The sequence below is a fragment of the Ailuropoda melanoleuca genome, chromosome 13 (genome assembly GCF_002007445.2).
Source record: "Ailuropoda melanoleuca isolate Jingjing chromosome 13, ASM200744v2, whole genome shotgun sequence".
NCBI lineage: Eukaryota > Metazoa > Chordata > Mammalia > Carnivora > Ursidae > Ailuropoda > Ailuropoda melanoleuca.
The window spans coordinates 85,942,777-85,966,659 of NC_048230.1; the positions used below are offsets into that span (position 1 = coordinate 85,942,777).

Below are 23,883 nucleotides of genomic sequence, written 5' to 3' on the forward strand. Positions count from 1 at the left end.
GGCCAGGGGTAAACTGACCCTGTGGGGGCTATTGGCAACTCTGCCCCTGGGCTAGAACGCTGCCCCACCCCCACAGGAGGCAGGCAGAAAAGACAGGCTGATTGATGAGTGTCCATTACAAAGAAGACTAAAACCAGGATAACAGAAACGGAGGAATGTAAGGTGAGGAAGGAACACTTAACTTTTGACGAGGAGCACAGCTTCCAGAGGAGCGGTCCTAGGTACACGCTTTAGAGGACAAGTATGTGCCTCTCAAAATGCATGCCAGGCTCCCCAACAAGCAAAAGACAAGCCCCAAAGCCATGGCTAGTCCAGGTACATCTGAACAACGGAAAGGGTCCCTGAAATGGCTGGAACCCAGAGCATGCACAGCAGGGGGCCTGAGTGACACAGTAAGGGGGTGGAATTTTATTTTTTTAGATCATGGAAAGTCACTGAAAAGTTTTGAAGATGAAAAAATAAGTATACTCTGAACTACATTTTATAAACATAGAGAAAAACTATTGCAACTTAAAAACCAGCCAACCACCAAAAATGGCATCACTTTTTTTTTTTTTTTAAAGATTTTATTTACTTGACAGAGATAGAGACAGCCAGCGAGAGAGGGAACACAAGCCGGGGGGGGGGGNAGAAACGGAGGAATGTAAGGTGAGGAAAGAACACTTAACTTTTGACGAGGAGCACAGCTTCCAGAGGAGCGGTCCTAGGTACACGCTTTAGAGGACAAGTATGTGCCTCTCAAAATGCATGCCAGGCTCCCCAACAAGCAAAAGACAAGCCCCAAAGCCATGGCTAGTCCAGGTACATCTGAACAACGGAAAGGGTCCCTGAAATGGCTGGAACCCAGAGCATGCACAGCAGGGGGCCTGAGTGACAGAGTAAGGGGGTGGAATTTTATTTTTTTAGATCATGGAAAGTCACTGAAAAGTTTTGAAGATGAAAAAATAAGTATACTCTGAACTACATTTTATAAACATAGAGAAAAACTATTGCAACTTAAAAACCAGCCAACCACCAAAAACGGCATCACTTTTAAGAGGACTACATACATATCCGCCTATGTTTAGAGGAGAAAAAAGGATTTGGATCCCATCTGTAAATGCAAGGGAGAGAGGGGCTCGAAACTGGTGACCCTGTGTCTCCAAGAGGATGAGGGGACTGCAGATCAGTTTTTGGNATCACTTTTAAGAGGACTACATACACATCCGCCTATGTTTAGAGGAGAAAAAAAGGATTTGGATCCCATCTGTAAATGCGAGGGAGAGAGGGGCTCGAAACTGGTGACCCTGTGTCTCCAAGAGGATGAGGGGACTGCAGATCAGTTTTTGGTTTTTCAAAGGCACTGAACAGGCACGTTAACATCTCCCAATGGTTTCAAAGCAAAAGGCACCAGGATCGAGGATGATGAAGCTGGTAGCTGGATTCCAGGACTGGAGCCGGGCCCTGCGCTGGAAGATGATTCCAAGCAAGCTCGCTACACATTCCAGAACAGTCTAGTCAAACAATATTGAACAGATGGGATCATACTACTTACACTGAAATTAACGCTAAAGACCTGCATGTGATATTAAACCAAGTNGTTTTTCAAAGGCACTGAACAGGCACGTTAACATCTCCCAATGGTTTCAAAGCAAAAGGCACCAGGATCGAGGATGATGAAGCTGGTAGCTGGATTCCAGGACTGGAGCCGGGCCCTGCGCTGGAAGATGATTCCAAGCAAGCTCGCTACACATTCCAGAACAGTCTAGTCAAACAATATTGAACAGATGGGATCATACTACTTACACTGAAATTAACGCTAAAGACCTGCATGTGATATTAAACCAAGTGAGTATATGAATGACTCCATCTCAGCCACAATAAAAGGCAGTTGCTGAAACTACCGCAAGGGATCAAAGACCTCCAGCAAAACGTGCCTTCCGAAGCATCGATAAGTGCTCAGAGGGCTTTAACAATACGGCTTATTCAAGACAGATTTATCTGAAGAGCACAGCTCTGCTCAACAGCACTGTACGAGAGGGGGGCACTGACTGGTACAGACAAAGGCAGTTAACTGTGGCTTGTGCTTGAACAAGTTCTGGAGGGCCGGAGAGGCCCAGGACCCTGCAGCCACGGTACTGCACTAACTGGTGGTTGGCTTTTTTCCCCTTTGGGTTTTTTGTTTGTCTATTTGTTTTGGCTCAAGCAAGGTGTCAAATCTGGGCTTCAGCTTGCCCATAAAATGAGGAATACAGAAACACGATCAAAGGTCCCTCCCAGTTATAAACTCCAGTGATGATGAAGAAATTCCTTTCAAGCACACCTGCTTTCCACAAACCAGTGAAGGGACTTGAGCCAAGGAGGGATGCCTCCAGGCTCATCCAGGCTCAGTGTCTATGAGAAGGGCCCAAGTGGTGATGGGGGGGCTCAGGCACAGAACCAGACCCAGGTCTGAATATGCCCCCAGCTGGAGAAAGGCATGTAGTGACATGGTCACTGCACGGGCCGGGAATCAGTAGGTGTGGACTCATACCACAGCTCTAACTATGAGACCGTTGGCCTGCAAGCTGGGATAAATCCTCCACATGTCAAGCAGGGACAGAGTCATGATGAGGATTATGAGACAATGGATGTGAGATGCTGAGTGCAGTGCTAGACAGCCACCTCTCGGTACGTGACAGTCCTAGAAGATGTCATTTTCAGTTTTATATCAGTTAGCTGCTGCATTTACCTCCACTGCTTTCTAGGACATTCTCTCTGTAGGAAAAATAAAATTATGAAACCTCACGAAACTGGAAAAGACCCCACAGTCCTTTCTTCCATTTCCCTGTTCTTAGGCATTTCCACTGTCACCACGTCAGCTATGCTGACTGCCTGAGGTCGCCCAGCCACAAAGTCCATCTTAAACACTATCATTTGTGTCCTCAGGGGTCCCCCCAGGGCCTAAAAGTAGTAAACGTAACTTCCCACACTCCTGGATGCCCTAAGAATCAAAGCTGTCTGTTATTACAGTAAGTTTATAAAATGAGATGAACGTGCCTAAGACCAGGGGATCATGCATTGAGTAATCAAAGAGCCAATTCCAAAATATGAGACAATTATGAAAATGATAATGAAGCCTGTCACAGTCCTCACTCATGTTTCTTATGCTGTGAAGCAAAAAAATCCAAATACACAATGTCATTAATGTCGTGATTACAACATAGTACAATTATGTACGTCCAGAGCAAGTGCTGGCAAGAGACGTGCAAAATGACTAGGGCTGATTTGTAGGGAGGCGCAACTGCAGAAGTTTCACTTTTATCGCGTGACTTGAACAGGGTTGGCACAATAAACACAACAGTGACAGTCACAGGGAAGAAGTCGCTGCTGGTCACTTACCCTGGGTTATATAACATGACCGCGGACAGGTTCTCACAGGACTTGGAGAGGTCAGTCATGGACAAGCTGAAGGAGGACAGAAGGCCACTCTAAGAGCAGACACAGGGCAGAGCGGTTACCTTAGTGGGGAAGAGAGGGCCAGTGCCCTGGACTCACTGCCTTCACCTTGTGAGAAGCAATGAGGTGCACCACACCTGGTCTATCTACCTGAGGGCGGCACATCAGGGAGAGCGGGGAGGTGGATGCCTCTCAAACCCAAGCCTTAGCTAAGCGCAGCGGGGCCCTGGGCTCCCAACATGTCTGGATGGGGGAAGCTAGCCAGAACTGCGCCACCGCGGGGATCTCCATGACCACGCTGCACGAAAGTGAAGGGAAGGCTCACCCTCCATTGCTGGCAGGAGCCATGTCCTGTTCTCAGCAGCACTCACTACGTGTACTGAGGGATGAAGGTGAGGAGGGGGAGGGGAAGGAAGATGCAAAAAGGAAGAGCTTATTAACCTGTCTGCTTCCATGGAAAACTACTGGCTAATATATTTTCCTCCCTCTTTCCCCCTGCAACTGTGAACCAAAAGGGACCCTCCAGGGAGACCCTGGGCGGGAACAGATAAGAGGCTTCGCTGGCAGCCCCGGAGAAGGCTGGGGTTTGCAGCTTTACTGTTATTTCCCATTGAAGGCACTGGCACCCTTGGGCAGCCCTCACAAAAGGAGGCAATGGTGCAGAGGGCTACGTGACTCAGGGGTGAAGTGCAAACACTAAAGATCAGCATGTCAGGGTTGCAGCACAGTCTCACCATGTGGTTAGGGAACAAGCTAGTCTTAGGCTTTCATCTTGATCATCTGTGACATGGGAGTAGGAACAGCTGCTGGGCTCATAGAAATGTTAGCTGCAGTCTTTACCTTTCTCAGTCTTAGTATAGTGTCCCTAGACAAATTCTTCTCTCATCTCTCCCTCTCTCTCTCTCTCTCTCTCAGGTCCCCCACCCAACTCCCCTGCCCAGCACTTAAAGTGCCCTCTGGATGTCCCTATCCAACCAACTGTCCTAAACTCACCCCCTCTCTGTTTCATACCCCAACCAAAAGTCCAATTCGCTGTGGCTGAAAATAAAAAGTGAGCAAACTTTTGAATGAAAATGATTCTCACATTAGGTTAACTCCTAAAACAGATCCTCATATGAGGAAGTCACTCTCCACTTAATGCAAAACAATGCCCAGCTCCTTTCTGGGGATGGAGCGGTGAAGAGAAAGGTCCACAAGGAGCCATTTCTCCTTCTGTTCTGGACTTCACCAGCTTGCTCTCCTACTTGATCAGCCAATCATCCCCTGAGGAACAATTCCCTACAATCACTGCAGGCCACAGAACGACTTTTCTGGTTCCATACTCCAGAAAATCAAAATCAAGCCCTCGCTCCACCAGGATCAGAGTCGGCTCCTGGAGATTTTATGCTGCTCACCTTCCTCTTCTCCCTGAGCTTGGCAGCCTCCTTAGGATGGTTAAAACGAAACATATTGGTTCTTCCCAAGAGTATCACAGCACCTAAGAACATATAAAAACACAAGTAAGCAACTTGGTTGGTTGACAACATGATATTGGGGAATTTTACAGTTGAAATGCAATTTCCAGTGAACTGTAAAACAGTAATACGAAGGGAAAGCCTTAGTCTCCAAAGTCTGCTTACATAAGCCAATTTTAAATCTGCAAATATTCTTATTTTTATAGCCGAGTGTCACAACACTCATGTTACCAAGGCAGAAGTCATGGATTCAAGCATTATATTACAAGATTTAAAACTTAATATCCAGATAATTATACTTTTGATTGTTGAGAAGAAAAAAAGAAATATATTCTGCAAAGTGATGCTGTAATACCAAGCATAGTATATGGTCACAAATTTGGGAAGTGTTTATTAGTGCCAATAAAAGAAGAGATCCCAAAGGAAAGTGCTTTCAAAATAAAACATGGTGAAATCGGCAGAGTCCAGGTTGACAGGAAAGAACTTGTGTACATGTAGGATCCATTTCCATGTGGAAACACTGCTTCTTGTTAAAACCTTGTTAAAATTTAGAGGGCCACATCAGACGCACAAGAAAGGCTCCCTTTGATCGACCAGGTTCCTGCGTGTTTGGAAAATGAATGCACAAGAGGCAGAAGAATTCAAAGTAAAAACCCAAGGGTAACACGTTAGGTGGGGGGCACATTTCAGCATGATTATGCAAACAAGCAAATACTTTTCTGCAGTCTGAACTGTTCAAAGCTGGCATGGGTGCCACGGAAGGCAGTGAGCTCCTAGTCACTGGAGGCACATAAGTAAGGGAAGCAATATTCCAGAAGGGAGTCTCTGTGTTATCTGGTCCCATCCACACCTGAGAGTCTACCACACCTCTGAAAGAGAACCCTATGTTCAATTCTTGACCTGAAAAACAATGCAACTTATCTGTGAAGACAGATGAGACAGATGCACACACACGGAAGTCTACCACACAAGATGGCAGGTGATGAGGTGTCAAGCATCTAAGTGACACATGCAAGGCTGCCGTAGGTGGGGACACACTTAGCTGGGTCTCACATGGCAGCTAGAGGACAGGAGAGGTGGTTCCAGTTTGGGGTAACCATGGGGAAGGGCTAAGCCTTAGCAGGAGGACAGGCCTGTCATGTCAGGGGAGAGGAGGGAGTCAAGTCCACCCAAAACGCAGGGCATTAGAAATAGGAGCAAGAATAGATACTGGATAGATGACAGAGAAACACACCACAAGGAGCTGGAGAACCAGGGTGGGGAATATGCACCAAATGTCACAAACTGATGTCCAAAGAAAAACTTCAGCTCATACATATTTTGTGTGCCCCATGAAAATGTTAAAAACTGAAATTATTAGCTGCCAACAGTTAAAAATCTGCAGTTTTCACATAAAGTTCTAGGTTTCTTTCTTATTTCCCTTTGAAAACTAGAAGGTATGCTATCAGTAGATCTTATTGCCACTTGGCAAAAATCCCTGGGCTGCTGAAGGTTGCCTCCTTGGACAGGGCACGTGACCTCTGGGTGACCACAATCACCAAACTCTTCCCTTGGCTACTATTTCCTCCTGGACCATGCAAGTAATATCATAGCCCCAGGTAGCTATTTCAGAGCATCAGACCAGTATATGCACCTGCCTACTCACCATATGGCTTCATATTCTCAGAGGAGTCAAATTCAATATGGCTAAAACCTAACGGGTCTGGATCATAACCCCAGGAAGCAGCTGAAGGGTTGGTTCCAGTGGTTGTCATTATTTAGTGGAAATGGAGTGGATATGGAAAGAACACAGTTTCAGGAGACTCAGATGAGTAGCAGTGGATATTAACCAATCTACAATCTACGTATCCCCCCTCATGTAAAATTGTATTCATGTATTTTCCAATTATGGAAAAGCACCATGACCATAATTAAGAAAGGTACTTTTCATGACTCTTATGACCACAGACTCAGAACTGTGTGCCATACAGAGAAGTCAAAAGTTAAGCAGCCATGTCTAGGATATATGTATATTTAATGCTCTCAAAGTGAAATTAGAGATTAATAAGGCGATCACATTCAATGTGTTAATTACATTTAATCCAACTCTTTCTTTTTTTTCCTGTTAATCAAATGCCCAGCCATGCAGGTTGAAAATTGCTAAAATATGTTAGTGGAAAAATATAATGGTATTTCAGAGACATATTTCATATCATATTAAATCACTGTAAATAATCTTGCCACCCATGTATTTGCATGAAATATACATAAAAATCCCTGCAAGAGTTATAAAAGAAAACAGAACTACCCATGACCATTCCTTGTTTCCGTCTAAATAATGTGCACAAACTACCTGCCACATAAGAAGAGGCTCTATTTCTATTTCATTAGATTCCTTTACTCAACAAACCTAGTGACTAAAAAATTTTGCTTCATTTTTACATTATGCTGCTGTTAATTCCTGCCTTCATTCAACAAGTACTTCATGAACCTGACTGCATGCTAATCACTGTGATAAGCACTGGGGATACAGAGTTGAATGAATCAGACATATGCCTTTCCCTCATAGGAAGGAGAGCTGAATAATCAAAAAACTCCACAATCAGATGCGAAGGTACAACTGAAGGAGAGAATGCCTGCCCAGTGCTCAAAGAGCACTTAAGAAGAGGGCTGATTATAGGGAGGTTAGGGACAGAGGCCCTGAGGGAGGTGGGACGCGGTACCTAAGACAAGCTCTGAGGATGAAGCAGGGGGAGTGAGGAGGGAGTGCCATATGTAAAGGTCCTCTGGCAGTTAAAGATGATGACAGTGGAGGTGGTGGTGGTGGTGGTGGTGATGCTGAGTGCCTGGAAGAAGTTAAATGCCTACAGCAGAGGAAACAGGGAAGAACAGGACACATGATGAAGCTTGAGGGAGGGAAGAGAACAGACCACACAGAATCTTTCAAGATAGAGTGAAGCAACTTTTATTTCACGTAAGTGCAGAGGAAGAAGACAGTGAAGGGCTTTGTGCAACAGTATTACGTGATTAGATGAGAGTTTCAAAAAGTTCGTTCTTTCAACTGTTTGAAGAAGGAACCAAAGAGGGCAAGAGTAGATGAAGATAAACAAGGCAGGAGGCTATGGCAAGAGTCCAGGTCAAAGACGGCAGTGGCTCAGTAAGGAAGGGGAGACAAGGAGGAAAATAAACAAGTTAGGGAGATATTTAGGAGACCGGATCAAAAGGACTCCACTAGATATGGGGACAAGGGAGGTGAGGGAGATGCTCCAGGGTTTGGCCTGCAACTAGCTGGATGGGGAACTGTTCACAATGACTGAGAACACTGGAAAAGGACCAACACTGGGTTGGGAGAGAAATTGTGAGCTTGGTTTCATGCATGATAAATCCGAGATGACTTTGGCAGGTGGAAATATGAAGCACTAGAAGAAAAACCTGGGACATCTATCAATCTATTGGTCTATCTACCAACCTACCTACTGACCTACTTACTCTCAAATAAATATATATTAATATAGATATAAAACATAAATGTATATATAAAATATAAATATATATAAAACATATATACACACATGCACATACATAAGTGTACATATCTACCTAACATCTGTGTGTAAGGATGGGACCCAGAGCCCCAAACTCTTGATATGGCCAAGGGCAAGCTAAGCTTAACCTCTACAGAATTCAGTTTCCTTATCTAGTCATCAAACTGGATACTTTCTAAGGTTCCTTCCAGATCTTGAACTCTCTTTAACAATGAACTACTTGATCTGAGGTTAACATGATTAATCACAGCAGATGGACTTTTTCGATGCACTTAGTCTGTAATTTTTAGAGCATATCTAAGCCTCCTTGAAATATGTGATGGCTTCTCTGAGATTACCTCAGAGTCTGTTAAATACCACAAGGTAGACAAATTCCAGATGGTCTTTAAAGGAAATGGAAGGGAAATGACACTGTAAAAGGGGACACAGAGGCACCTGTTAACAACCGGGGGGTGGGGTGCGGGGGAAGCTTCACTTAAAACTCTGTGAATGAAACCACTGAATGCTGATTTCACTGGGGATTTTCTGTTTTAGTATTTCAGGCACATTGCAAATGAAACTAAACATGTACACATTTCTAGGGATTTCTAAGGAGTATAGTGACAATAATCATTAATATCACTATTAATTACCCTCCTCGAATTTTATGTGAGATTTTCTAATTCTGTTACTGCACAAATAAATCAACTCTTTTTTTCCTATTACATGTTGTCATATGAGTATTTCTGAGGTGCAATGTACAAATTAATTAATTCTGGGTTATAATTAACGCAAACTGTATTCCCAAAAGTGAATGGTCCAATGTGATATGAGTTTAGAGGCCAAAAAATAAGGGATCTTGTGAAATTCCGCTTCAGGCTCCAAATTCTGAATTTAATCACTTTAGAAAGCCCCACCCTCTCCCCACTATACACACAAAGGCTATAACGCACTGCGAAAGCATGCCCAATGAGAGAGATTTTCACTTTGGATACAATCGCCAGAAAAGCAAGGCTCTGCCTGGGAACATAATTTCTAGAATGGTACGGAGATGTAGGCCGGGGTGAGGTAGGATGGGTGAAGTTCTTAAAACGTGCTTATGTGGGATAATTTTCCTTTGGATTTAAAACACCTGCAAAATATTTATATTAAAATAAGTTATGACCATGGCACTATTTGGGGGACCTGATAAAGAGAAAGACTAATTTCCACTAATATATGCCAGGACTTGCGAACACATTACATAATATGTTCGAAGGCCTTGGACTCTTGTAACACTGGCATTATTATTTCAGACACCTGAATTATAGTAATTTTTCTCGAATTTAAAATGGCTTCGGGCAGTGAGATAGGGAAGATTAAGATCTGATGTGGTGCTTGTGGTAAGAAAATTTCATATGAATACTAATGAATTCAAACAGGACACACAGCTTGGGGTTCACAGCTGGCCTGGAAGAAGAGTGACAGGCACTCTGCATCAAGGGTAGCAGACGTCAGTGTCAAAGCACGCCATCGGGTCGTCTGCTGGTGTTTGTGAAGGATATAAATACACATGACACCTTCCCAAAAAGCCACATAGCCTGGCCCGCTCCCTTTCAACATTTATAATTCAAATATGGATTTACAATTTCCTGCTTTAGATAAATCACTTAAACCCTTGTTTACTCTTGGCAAAGTAAAAATTGCAAACCTGGATTGTGAGACTCTGGAAAAGAAAGTAAATCGATTTTCAGTCTTTGTTATTGAGGTTTCCAGCCAAATAATCCATCAAGAATTACCTGCCCAACTGTGTGCACGTGCTGAAAGTGGAGCTGTGTAAAATTCCAAGATGCTCTAGTCCTATCCCCCAAATAAATGTATAGATGTGTGGGGGGACAGGGTTGGGGTACATGGGGATGGATTTTTTTCTTCTGAAAGCCTCAGGGGAGATACAAAAAGAGTATATGGAACAAGTCTCATCCTTCTGAAGGAAATGCAGAAAGTGTATGAAATAATTGGAGGGTGATTCCAGACAGTAGACAATAAGATGACAAATTCTAAGGTACTGAACAGAAGGCATTATACTAACTGGTCAAGCTATTAGTAACTTTCTTTACTTTATTTCATACTCTTTGTTACCAACAATGCTGCTTATTCTGTTAGTAAGAAGCTCCACTATTCAGTTCTAGCTTCCTACACACTCCACGCTGTCAATATTTTATTGTTCCTTCCAAAATAGTTCTTCCAAAATGCTTCCCTTCTCTCTAAGCAACAACAGTCTCTTACCTCCATTAGTCCTCTTTGTTACTACTCATCTCCAAGCCACCCTGGGCTACATAAACACTGCACCGTCCTTCATCTCAGCGACCACGTTATGCAGCTACCAAATGGTGAGCGCCCTCCAGTCTGAGGTTCCCAAGCCCTACAAACCCACCACGACTCGGCAGCCCTGGTGCCCCACTGCTCCTGTCCTCCACCTCACGCACCTTCCAGGCTTCAGACATTTCTTCCCTCCACACTTCTTCACCATGGGCCATTATGACAGATACGTCATTCGCTTCAGAATTTGGCTTTGGGTAAATTTCCCCTTTTTTTGGCAGTCTACAGCCACCCTAGGGGAGGGGTTTTGGCTCTGCACCAGATGGAATAAGCACTCCCTGCCCTGTCTCCCCCACTGAATGCCACCAGAGTTGGAAGAATGCAGGCAGCAATTGGTTGAGGACCCTGAGAAGTCAACAGCAGCAGGCAGGCTGAAGACGACAGGGATCTGAAGGATGGGGAATTTACTATTTGCCCCCTCCACTGTTCCCTCCCTGAGCTGAGGAGGAAACCCAAAAGCTGACATCAGCACAAATAAGAGTACTCCAGGAGAAGCCACCTAGTTCAGGTTCAAGGAGGAGCGAGAGGGTCCCCTGGCAGCAACACAGGCAGAGCAGGGGGCCCACAGATGCCTAAACTTATGAGGAAGGGGAAAATCTCTCTCCAGTTAGAGGGTGGGGCATACCCTTGTTGCTTCTTCCTCTCTCGGCCCTCTCACTTGCTGGCCCCAGACTTGAGCACAGGAGCAGGAAGAACATGAAAGAGGACTATACAGCTCCAGATTTCTAGCCAGAAAAGGAAAGACTCTTCAGTGTTGACAAAGAAGGAGAAGTTCAGGAAATCAGCCTCACAGAACTGTTTACGAACTCCTGGGCCACTTAGATCTGACCCTCAACAGCACACAAAGACTTCAAGAACTGACCTAAGATTCAGACCACTGCTCAGGTCCCAGACTGACTCTTAGGTAGTGCACACAAGGGGCAGACCAGAATAGCACCACAAAGGCTTTGAAAACTGAACTGGCACTGAAGCTAGAATCACAACCCACGGAGGCTAATTCTAATTTACAGTCTGAATCCAACCAGGTCCACTGTCTGCTAAAACAAAACAAAACAAAATCAATGTTTCCCAAAGGATTTAAATAGGATTCAGAGTCTCATAACAAAATAACAAAAATGTCCAGGATGCAATCTAGTATTACTCAGCATATGAAGGACTGGAAAATCTCAATGTGCATGGCAAAAAAACAATCAACAGATGTTATGTGGAGATCACAGAGATGTCAGATGTATTTGATAAAGATTTTAAATCAGCTATTATAAAAATATTCAAACACAGGAGAGTAATCTTGAAAGGTAAAATGTTACAACAAAGAAATACAGGACATAAAGAACAATCAATTATTACAACTAAAAAATAAAATAAGCAAAATAAAAACACAAATTGGATGGGCTCATTAGAAGGATAGAGAGGACAGAGAAAGAGTCTATGAACTTGAAGACAGACCAACTAAAATGATCTAATCCGATACACAAAAAGAAAAAAGTTTACCAAAGGGTAAAAGTAAGTAAACAGAGCCTCATGGACCTGTGGAAACAATATTAAAATACTTAACAGTCATGTAACCAGAGCCCGGAACAAGAGAAGGAAGAATATAGAGCACAACAAAATATTTAAACAAAGAATGGCTGAAAAATTCCCAAATCTGGAGAAAGACATAAACCCACAGATTCAAGAAACTCCAAATATCCAAGATCCAAAATGGGTAAACGCCAAGAAATCCATGCCAAGGCACATTGTCAAGCTCCTCTCTGGGATGTGAAGCTGAAAATGACATTTAGAAAGGAACAGAGATTATGAAAAATAGATGTGATGACTCTAACAAGAGAAGACGAATCAAGTAAGAGAAGAAGAGGCTGAAGAGGCTAACATTTGGTTGCTGCATACACTGACATCTGGGCACCAGGAGGCCATCTTCAGTGTGAGTGGCTTGGGTCAGCTGGTCTCACACTGGACGTTCATCAGCACCACCGGTACGACGTGTGAAAAACTGAAGTGCTGGGCCCCATCCCTACATTCTCTGACTCAGGAGGTCTAGGAGGAGGCATTTCAACATGCTCCTAGGCACTGCTGCTGTCGCTGATCTGGGCACACAGCTTTTAAGAACCACGGGCTTTGGGTACAGTCTTTAAGAAGAGTCAGGGCTTTGGCTTTCAAAAGCATCTGCTGAAATATCCATGTGCAAGAGACAGGTGTCAGATGTGCAGATCTCAAGTCTGAGGGGAAAAATCTAATGGTACTGAGTGCTTATGAGAAAGCACAGGTGAGTTCAATGGGAGGCCAGCCACTGATATCTGCTGGTTGCCTGTAATATTCAAAAGGTCTCTTTTGTTCATTACATACCTTGGCTAAACTGCTGGAAGATCCATTTCCCTTGCTAGTTCCACTAAAATTCTGTTTTAATTTGCCACTGAACAACTCACAGCAGCCCTAAAGCAAATGAAAATTTTATCAAAGCCTCCTCAGCTCCACTCCCCAGACAGTCACCTGTTCCCTCTTTCTAAGTGCTTGAATAGATGCAAATGTATTTTGGCACTGAAGCATAACACATTCAAATGCACCTAGGTGTAAAGTCCCCAGATGCAGTTTCTGCAGCACAGCTAAAAGGAAAGATGAACATTCAATGGCTCTGACAAACCCGCAAGACGACCAAGGGAGTCCACTGATATGAATGGGAAAACTGATTACCTTGTTTAACAACTACCAGCTTTAAAATAACATTTTACAGTAAAAAGACAAAAATAATAATAATTAACAAGAGAGAACAGGTCCTAGAATTGCACAGAAAATTGCTGAAATACTTTTTGAATTGTAGCTCCTTGATTTTTGTACCATTTCATAGTATGGAGTGGGGGGAGACAAAGAGGAAGAAAAACCTAAGGTCTAAAACTCTACCAAGAACAGCTCAAGACCTATGGACTAGACGCCATGGTCAAATTCATGCTTTCTTCTCTAGCAATTGCTCTCTTTCTACAAAATTACACTATGGAATTATTCTATGAAATCATTCAGTGCAATCATTCTATGGCATCGTGGCAGTGAGGGAAGCCAAGCTCCAGAGAACACAGCAATTTAAGAGCACGGTCAGATGCAATGCTACATGTGCCATGCACGGTTTCTGGAAGAGCTCAGAGAAGAGGAGGAGAAAAACTTCATATGCCAGGCTTAAGGCAACATACATTATATATGTCATTACAGTTAATTCTCACAGTACTAGCAAATGCTTTTTATTTTAGTGATGTTACCGGATGGAAACACTCCTGTAATTTAAGGCAGGGAAAGTACTGTTTATACAATCTGAAAGAAGTAAGGCTGTTAATAGATACAGGTAAAAAAAATTTCCCTGCGATGGTGAAAATCTGCTTAATGTAGGTAAATCTCCTATTAGTTGACATTCACAAGTATCTTAAGTGATCTAGATAAAGAAGTGGTAATTACTACCTGTGTTTTTAATGGGACAGCCTAACTAACACATTTCCAAACAAAGTAATTTACTAAAGAAAAGAGACTTTTAAATACCAAATATCAGCAAATACTGGAAACTGGCAGTGAAAAAGACAGGAAGCTGTTGGTAGTTCGGGGTAAACCGGGAATCCAGTCAAATGCAGAGTTAATATGGTCAGATCATTGTGACCCAGGTTAACGCCCATCTGTATTCTCCATTCTTGATACCTTTCCTTAAACTGCTTCATGGGCAAAAGCCAAGGAATTTTTGGAGTATGAAAATACTGCCATGCTTAATTCTATTTTCCAATTATTATTATATTTTAATGAAATCCATATTCTTTCTCTTTGTCACCCCGGTCTTGCTTTTTTTCTTGAAAAAACGAATCTTACAGGGATGCTTAGATGGCTCTGTCGTTTAAGCATCCAGCTCTTAATTTCAGCTTAGGTCATGATCTCAGTTATGGGATCAAGACCCACATCAGGTTCTGTACTTAGCGTGGAGCCTGCTTAAGATTCTCATTCTCTCTCTCTCTTCCTCTCCTTCCCTCCACATCCCCCTACCTGCTCACATGCTCTTGCTCTCTCTCTCAAAAAAAAAAAAAAAAAAAATCTTACAAATATAGCTGAAAATTCTTCTGTAGTCCTGCCCATCAAAAACTCCCCCTTCTTCTCCAGAGGTTAACACCATTCCAGAGTAGGCATGTTTAGTCCCATTCACATCTTTTTTATTCCATATTTTCATAACCAAAAACAATAACAGTGTATGCTTTGTTTTTAAAACATGTTCCAGTTCTTATTTTAATAATCCTCAAAAATTAAGAAATGTTGGGGCCCCTGGGTAGCTTAGTTAAGCACCCAAATGTTGATTTTGACTCAGGTCTTGATTTCAGGGTTGTAAGACTGAACCCTGCATAGGGCTCTGTGCTCAGCAGGGAGTCTTCTTAAGATTCTCCACCATCTCCCTCACCCTCTGCCCCTCCCCCCTCAGGTGTGTACACACACACACTCTTGCTAAAAAAAAAAAAAATAAGAAATGTTAAGTGGAGAAACCTAACCCTTAATTTTTGAAGAACTATACTTGTTCTTTCCTTGGTAGGTTTTTGTAGTATTAAAGTATGTGCATCAAAAAAAAAAAAAAAGGTATTGTCTTGCTTCTTTCATGTAATTCCTTGAAACATCTTGCATTTCATTACCCTAAGACTTACTAATGACATTTTTACTTGGTGCATGGGTGTTTTAAGACTTTGGAACACAGCAATTTTGTGTCTGTAGCACAGCAGAGCACCAGAGGAACTCAAACGAAAATCATGGCACCATGGTAATAAAGCAATTAAGACAGCCCAAGGAAAAGAAAGTTCTGACCATTAACCTTAAATGTCAATTCAATTAGCACAACTACTTTCTTAGGACAAGTCAAAAATTTCATCTCAGTCATCACTAACTTGAATAGGCATATTTTTTTAAATGGACTGTCAATTTAGGTAAAAATTTAAGACAAAAACACCACTTGATAAAAATACTATACAGGAGATATATTTGTTATTTATCTACTATGCTTCAATCCACAAAAGAATTAGAGACAGACTCATAGCTACATAAGCAGACGACAATGGAATAATAAGCAAATTCTTTAAACTAAATAAACAAGCTAATAATCTTTTTTGGGGGGGAGAGTGGCAAAGGGTAGAAAAGATAATCCCAATATCAAATAGTAAGTTCTAGGCAGTTCCCCCATTAAACAGTATGTGCTCTAAGAGTTCCTTTTTCAGTGTGTTGTTTGGAACTTAAGACTGATTATCTCACAGAAACACCATTACACATAAAAGTTAGCTTCCAGGAGAATCCAGAAGAGACTATTTAAGCCATAAATGGCAGAAGCGGTGGTCACTGTCATCCACTCAGCCTTCTCAGGGGCCAGGACTGTGGATGGTGTGAGCTCAGAAGCTCCAGGAAGTCGTGGGTACAACAGGGAAAGCACACAGAGGAAACAGGTGGATGGCCAGGCAACAAAGCTAGGTGGACCCAGCAGACAATATTCACCTTTGTGGGCTCTCTGTGATTCAAGCACGGCTTAGCTCATTAATGCCCCCAATTACAATCCCAACCATAACTCATTCTCTGACTTCCTGTGTGTGGCTCCACAGACACCCCAGGCTGCACGTGAGGTATCTGGAGGAACAACGCCCAAGACTCAGAGTCCTAGAGTGAGGGCTCTGATTAGTTTGAGGCTCACTTTCCCCATACGGTTTTAAATTGATATCCTTAACGACCCAATGTGCTCGAAAAATCTGCAATACTATCATCAAAATAGATTATTATAGAATGAAAAGATATTTTCCTCCCCATTTCTTTTTTTTGGGGGAGGTGAAGATAAATGAATATTTTATCAATACAAATATTACCTTTTGCTAATTCTCACATGATCTTGTTTAAGTATGCTATTTCCCCTGATTTTTTTATTATAATTTTTATTGTATTATGTTTGTCACCATACAGTACATCCCTAGTTTTTGATGTAAAGTTCCATGATTCATTACTTGCGTATAACACCCAGTGCACCATGCAATACGTGCCCTCCTTAATACCCATCACCAGCCTATCCCATTCCCCTACCCCCCTCCTCTCTGAAGCCCTCAGTTTGTTTCCCAGAGTCCATAGTCTCTCATGGTTCACTCCCCCTTCTGTTTACCCCCCCTTTCTTTTTCCCTTTCTTCTCCTACCGATCTTCCTACTTCTTAATGTTCCATAAATGAGTGAAACTATAAGATAATTGTCTTTCTCTGCAGTATCAGCTATGTAGAGAGTTTTGCATATGTGAATAAACACAGTTCAACAAGAACACATATTAAAAACTTCCAAAGTTTCACTGGAAGAAACCGATGAAAAGTCAAATGAAAGAAGAGACGTATTGAATAAATAGAAGTCCCAAGATGGAAATGTATTTGAACAAATCAAATGAAATTAAAATCTAACTTCTGAAAGGATATTTTAGCACAAAAATAAAAAGATTCTAAAATTTCTTTGGAAAAAAATAGGCATGAATAGCAAAGAAAAAAAAATCACACAGATAAGAAGAGAAATAAAAGCATATTATAATACAACAAGCATTAAAATTGTGTGATACTGGTACAAAAGCAGAAATACAGAGCACTGGAACAAAGTAGAAAGCCATGAAATAGATACAATGCTATGTTTCAGTGTTCATTTTTGGTAAAGTAAATTTCTTCAAAAAAGAGGTGACTATAAGATGGGGTAAGATTATAATAAATTGTATACCGATATGGAAAAAAACTAAATTAGGTCTACCCCAGATGTGTTAAACAATTAAATCTTTCAAAATGAATTCCAAAGTTCTACCCACACAATAATGATGATATTGAAAACCAGTACAAGCCTCTTATAAAACCTTGTGACAATACAGAGCCATCATAACAAGGTCAACCTCCCCTGACCTAACTGAGAGAAATGCAGCCCATACAGAGATTGCTACTGGACAAGGGGACATGTCTCTCACCTTTCACCATGACCTGTGCATCACCCCTGCTGCCTAGAGGAACAGCGGCAGGGCCTCCGCCTGAGGTCCTAAGAGTGCACAAACAGGTGGTCTTGTCTGTGTGTTCACAAGAGACAGCCACTGAAAAGTCCTACATACTGTCTGCTAGTCATTTATGGTAACTTCCCGGGTTCAGGGCAGAGAGAGCCTCTCACAATCGCTATTACTCTGCTGTCTGGCAAGAAACAGCTTCTCCATCCCATACTGCCAGAGTCCTTGTCCTGGTTGCAAAAACACAGAAAATGCTGTTTTGGTAACCGTCATTGGGCACTCACTGTGTCCCTAATTTGGGCTAGTCACGTGGTACTGATGAACTCTGACGCTCCTGGCCAGCTTCAGGGCACTCAAATGTTTCCCAAGCTCAATGTACCCTGAGACTAAAACATACTCAGAGTATAAAAACAGATAAAGAGATTAATGGATGGGTGGATGAGTGCATGATTCAGTGATGGGTGCATGGGTGGGTGCTCCATTAGAAGCCTTTAGAATGTCTTCAATGGAGTCTATACTCCTCCTATAAAAGCATGATCACCCTAGTCCATGTTACATGTCTTTCATTTCTGAGACAACTCCTTGCAACTGATTTCTGCTCATGACTTTGCTAGCACCAATGAACTATACGCTTTCCATCTGTCCAATTACCCCCAACTGTCCAATTCCTATGTCACAGCGATACATTATAGTACATAACCATGAAAAGTTATTACAAAAGACTATGTATAATATACCAGAAAAGGGCTTAAGATATGTCAACTTCTTTCTTTCCTTCCTTCTTGCATGATTCAGTACAAAAGCCATTAGTCAGGGCTGAGCAAAGCAGGCATCAGCAAGGGAGTGGGAGGAATTTTTCATGTCTGCACTAGAAGAGTGAGGGCAGTGGTGGCCCAGCATGGGCCTGAGAAGAAAGAACTAGGGTCCCTGCATGAGGAGGGGGCAGAAGTGACAGGATACTGGTTACACAATGGAAGTCAGGTTCACCACTGTCAGAAAAGGGAGCTAGAAATAAGAAAAAGGAAAAAACCAGAAAGAATGCTATGGTATTGGTTTGGAATTAGAGGTACTGGTATGAGCTCCCGGTCAGCAATATACTGAAATAGATACAGACATAAATATAGTTGCATGTGTTGTACATCAGACACCCACACTTTCACTAACTCTGTTGACCAACAGGATCTGGGAGCAGCAACACCTCAACAGCCATGAGCACATCTAGTGCCTGGATCTTAGTTTCTAAATCCCATTCTCCACTGAAATGAACCAAGGCTCCTTGGAAAACTGGCTGATTCCAGGAAAGTATAAAGATAAGCCTGGAATATCCTACTGTGTCAGAAAGTCAGGAAGGGCTCAGAGATGACAGGGACAAGCCAAAAGGACACAGACATGAGCTTGGAGGGACTTCCATTCACCAAATCTGGGACAATCTGGGTATCAAAATAAATAATGATAGAAATCGACCAATATCTACCAAACAAAATAGCAAATCATGTGACTGTTGATTTAAATAAATAAATGGCAAGAAGAGAAAGCTCTTTCTTACGGTAAAAATACAACTAATAAATGTAGAAGGAAGAAAATTACCATTTGGAAACGATATGAATAATAATTAAATCAGACACCACCAGCCCTCAAAATCAAAGGATTCCAAAACCAGGGGGTGAAAGTATGATAAAAAAATGGAATATTAATGATCTCAATATCCTTCCCAATATCCTTACTAATAAAAAGAAGGAAAGGAGTATCACAGTAAAGCAGCCCATTTTAATCCACTTTAATCAAATGACCGAAGGGAGTATCTCCTCAGTAATGATGTGAGAAAAACAGGGCAGCATTTCTCTGATATTCCTGCCAAGAATGCACAGTATTAAGTGTCATCATGAGGAAGCATCGGACAGATGCTCTTGTTCATGCAGAGGGACATTCTACAACATATTTGACTTGCCAAGTCCTAAAAGTCAGAGGAAAGCTTTCCAGACTGGAAGAGACAAGAGGGGTGTGGCAACCAAGTGGAGCCTATGACGCCAGACTGAATCCTGCACCCACAGCGGACACTGTTGGACAAATAACGACAACTCAAAGGCTGTCTGAGAATCAGATAACAGGAATGTGTCGGTGTTTGTTTCCTAATTTGGATGCTTATATTGTAATTACATAGGAGATGCTACTGTTTAAGGGAAAGAAACACTGAGGTATTCAGGGGTGGTGGGGCATCATGTTAGAAATTTACCTTCAAATGCTTCTGAAATTAAAAAGTCTTTGCACTACACCTGCAGATTTTCTATAAAACTGAAATTATTTCAAAAGACCAAAAAAGATAAGATACCAGATCCTGTATGTATGTTATAATTACAACTATTCACCAAAGCATATAAATAGGGTAGTAAATAAAGTTATTAACAGCAGGTATGCTGCTAAGGTTATGCATTTAAAAGGCACTTTTTAACTTAAAAAAAAATCCTTTAAAGTCATATTTCCACAACAGCAGCAATTTTTAAGACAACTACGTACATGTTTAATTCAACAAGACAACTGGAATTATAAAGAAGTCCTCCAGCAAAACAGAAAACAGCATAATGAAGCAAACGTTCTTCATTTTTATAACTAATCAGCAATTAATTCTACAATGCACAAGTGCGCCCACGACCTAGCCAGCTTGTTCTCTAGCAAAGACATACATAAAGAACTCTGAAAACCAAAACTTAGATACCTTGATTTAGGTGTGTAGCCTCCATGATCTGAACACCATTCACAGAGCACTGAGACCCGCTCAGAGGTATCAGAGTCACTGTCCCCCCAACATTTTCAAAGATGCAGTGCTCACTCTCCAAGTCGAGGCCATGAAGAACTGAGTTGGAAAAACATAAAAGATGGTATTTTTTTTGTTATCTAGTGCAACGATTCCCAACCTTTGTGCATTTTTCCATATTGAATACTCTTCCCCTTCCATGTAAATATTGTGAAGTGAACATTTATGTTCGGTGAGAAAAGTGAATTTCAAGAGTTCGTGGTATCAACTGATAGAACTGAAGGTATCCTCCAAATGTTACCCCAAAGAGTCTGGACATCACCTGTATAAGGAAAGAAGTTCTCGCATGCTAATTTAGCTCTGCTTCAGGGAGAAACCAGTTGAGTAATTTGTTTTCATTGAATACCATGTGTCACTCAGATGCTGAATACACATCCCCCACCAGCCACCCAAAGGTCCCAGTAAAAGAGAAGCAACAAAAGAGCTCCGTGGGTCAAGGACTTGTTATAACCTGCACTCCAGGAGCGAAACCAAAGGTGACCTTGGCCTGGCATGGATGTTGGGAGGCCCAAGGAAGTCTCCAGAAGCTGTGCTGGGATGCACACTGCCACAGCCTGTCCCAAATCTGAGAGCGCAGGACCTCCACTGACCTCTGGGAGCATGTGGCTGCCAAAGTGTACCTAATCTTGTAGGACTATCCCGAGTTATTCTTGCGTATGAGTGCCTGTCAAATAAACCTACACTATTTTAGGCACAGTTCTTGGCCAGCTTCTCAGCAGCACGAATCCAACAGCTCCCGCTGCTCCCCACAGAACTGCACTACTGAACGTCTCTGTGCACAGACAACATGTGTTCTTACCACTCATCATTTACAGCAACCCCAAAGGTCAGACGCACAACTTAACGATCCGAAGAAGAGGTCTGACACCTAGTTCTCCTCAAGAACAGCTGAAGCTGAGGACTTCCAGGACCTGGTTTTGCAGCAAAGAGTACAACACGTAGAACTACGCTAGCTTTGGCTTGATGAATAGCTTACACTTGGCAGGAGAGCAAGTTCATTGCCAGCAATTCTAAAAACAGCCGAGAGGACAGAATTTGTCCCCTGCCAGTGCCCACCTTGTCTCACACACACATACACCACCCACCACCACTGCAGTGGTCCCTAAGTAACGCTTTCAAAGCCTAGCAAGACCTTCCCCTGCTCCAGGCTGAATCACGGGTCATCTGTGTGCCTCAGCAAAGACTTTCGGGAAGCCCAGAAGCCACAGTTCCGTAAGTGTATGGGCTGTGCATGGGTGTATTCCTACTCTCTGTCATCAGCGTACAGCTCGTGTCTACATCCTTCCCATTAAGGCATCTGATCGCCTTTATCTGTGTGTGTTGGCTTATTTCCATCATTATCCCACTGCAATTTAAATTACTCTTGAAAGTTGTGACAGAATACAGAATGTATATAAGGTGGGGGGATTCGGTAGTTCCACTTAATTCACTAAATTAATTGTTCTGTGTCATTCGTTTGAATTGAGTTCAAAATTATAAAAATGGATATACTGATCAATATTGTATTTGAGAAGAGGGTTTTTTTTTTTAAATAATCACTTTAGTGTCAGTCATTCAAAAGAAGATTAAATGATTTTTAAAAATCACTGGGAAGAGGAAATTATAAAGATTCTCACCAATATCTTGTTCTGTTGAAGCATCTTCTCTACCAACATATGTCTGACCTTCCTAGGAAGAAAAGTCAAGTAAGATTTATTAGTAAGAATATGAGGAGTCGTCTGTTTCTCAATTTTTCATTTAAACCCAAGCACGCTGGTGGCCTATGGGCTGCACAGTGAGTGTCCTGGGCAGGCCACAGCCTCTGTGCAGTGAGGATTCCCTGAGGCTCTGTGACCATGTCCCACTCTGTCCAGGAAAGCGCTGCACAACTCCTGAGGTTTAAGGCACAATCATGGGTTGCCTCCTATTTGGGGCATGCACCAATAATCTGTCCATGCCAGTAATCCCACCGATGATGTTCCTGATCCCTTCTGGCAAGCTTCCCCTCTAGGGCCAGGAGTTCTTCATGTCTAAAGACATGGTTTATGGGAGGCTGCAAAGCACAAAAGCAATACCATTCTCATTTTAAGTCATGGATCAGAGAGAGGATACTAAGTCAAGGTTACAGAGGCAACCGATACTACTGTGGTTAATTCTGTTCTCTTGACACGAATAGCCTGTTTGGGACCAGGCCCAATAACATAGGCAGGAGACACTTTATAATTAACCTGAGGGAGCAGACAATGACATGTAGCAAATCCCAGTTCCAGGTGGTTGTAACTTTCCTTCCTTGGTCTGTCTGCCTTTTTGTTCCTTCCCTCCCTCTCACTGATTCTACAAAGTGGAAGGCAAAGTGAATGGATCTTCATTTAGCTTTAGAACCCCATAAACATGGGAACTTCTAATTCCACGGAACACCAGTGAACTGATGAAAATTCCCGAAGGACTCAAAGATTTGTGGTGTATTCTCTAATGTAATAGCTGTGTTCACAGACCTAGAGTATTAAATAAACCTTGCTAGTATCTGAGGAGGAAACTGAACACAAAATTGTATGTTCCACTTAAGCAGTTTCTACCTTCAAGTGATATAAGATGATTCCAGTACTCAGAAGGTCATCATCAATGCCAATCAAATGGGGCAGTTCAGAATCCAAAACAACTCCAATCCCTTCTTTCCTAAGGGCTAGAGTTTGTTCCTGAAATTAGAAGGGAAAGAAAAGGAAAAGGTTACTCAGAGGAAAGACAACTTCTTATTAGGTGTTCTTTTGAGTGTTAAAATGAGCACTATTTTATTTCTCATCAAAAAAAGCTGCAAGAAAAATGGAAAAACTTCATGTTGAAATCCTGGCATATGGCAGGCAAAGTGAACTTGAAACATAATGCTAAATGAAATAAGTCAAGCAGATAAAGACAATTATCATATGGTTTCTCTCATCTATGGAACATAAGAACTAGGAAGATCGGTAGGGGAAGAAAGGGATAAAGAAGGGGGGGTAATCAGAAGGGGGAATGAAGCATGAGAGACTATGGACCCTGAGAAACTGAGGGCTTCAGAGGGGAAGGGGGTGGGGGAATGGGATAGGCTGGTGATGGGTAGTAAGGAGGGCACGTATTGCATGGTGCACCGGGTGTTATATGCAACTAATGAATCATGAAACTTTACATCAAAAACCAGGGATGTACTGTATGGTGACTAACATAATTAAAAAACATTAAAAAAATAATAAAATAAGAGATTAAAAAAAGAAACATATAAAAACTCAACATAAGTTGAAGTAAACTTATGGCCTGATGAATACAACCTCTTTGATGCCAAGCTCAACCTTACCTTCCTTAGGAAAGGTCCTAGGCCCACCTGAATACAAAGTA

At 42.2% G+C, this 23,883-nt stretch overlaps 1 protein-coding gene across 5 annotated transcripts in view; it reads right to left on the reverse strand.

The window, feature by feature from the left end:
• The window catches only part of KIF16B (kinesin family member 16B), a 290,550-nt gene that overhangs the window by 127,247 nt on the left and 139,420 nt on the right, over positions 1-23,883 (reverse strand). For all 5 annotated transcript variants that reach the window (XM_019801572.2, XM_019801575.2, XM_019801573.2 and 2 more), the window contains 5 exons: positions 23,091-23,210; positions 22,152-22,203; positions 20,437-20,574; positions 4,812-4,894; positions 3,361-3,449 (listed from right to left, as the gene is read on the reverse strand). In XM_019801572.2, coding sequence (XP_019657131.2) covers positions 3,361-3,449; positions 4,812-4,894; positions 20,437-20,574; positions 22,152-22,203; positions 23,091-23,210 — 482 coding nt within the window. The remainder of the gene's footprint in view (positions 1-3,360; positions 3,450-4,811; positions 4,895-20,436; positions 20,575-22,151; positions 22,204-23,090; positions 23,211-23,883) is intronic.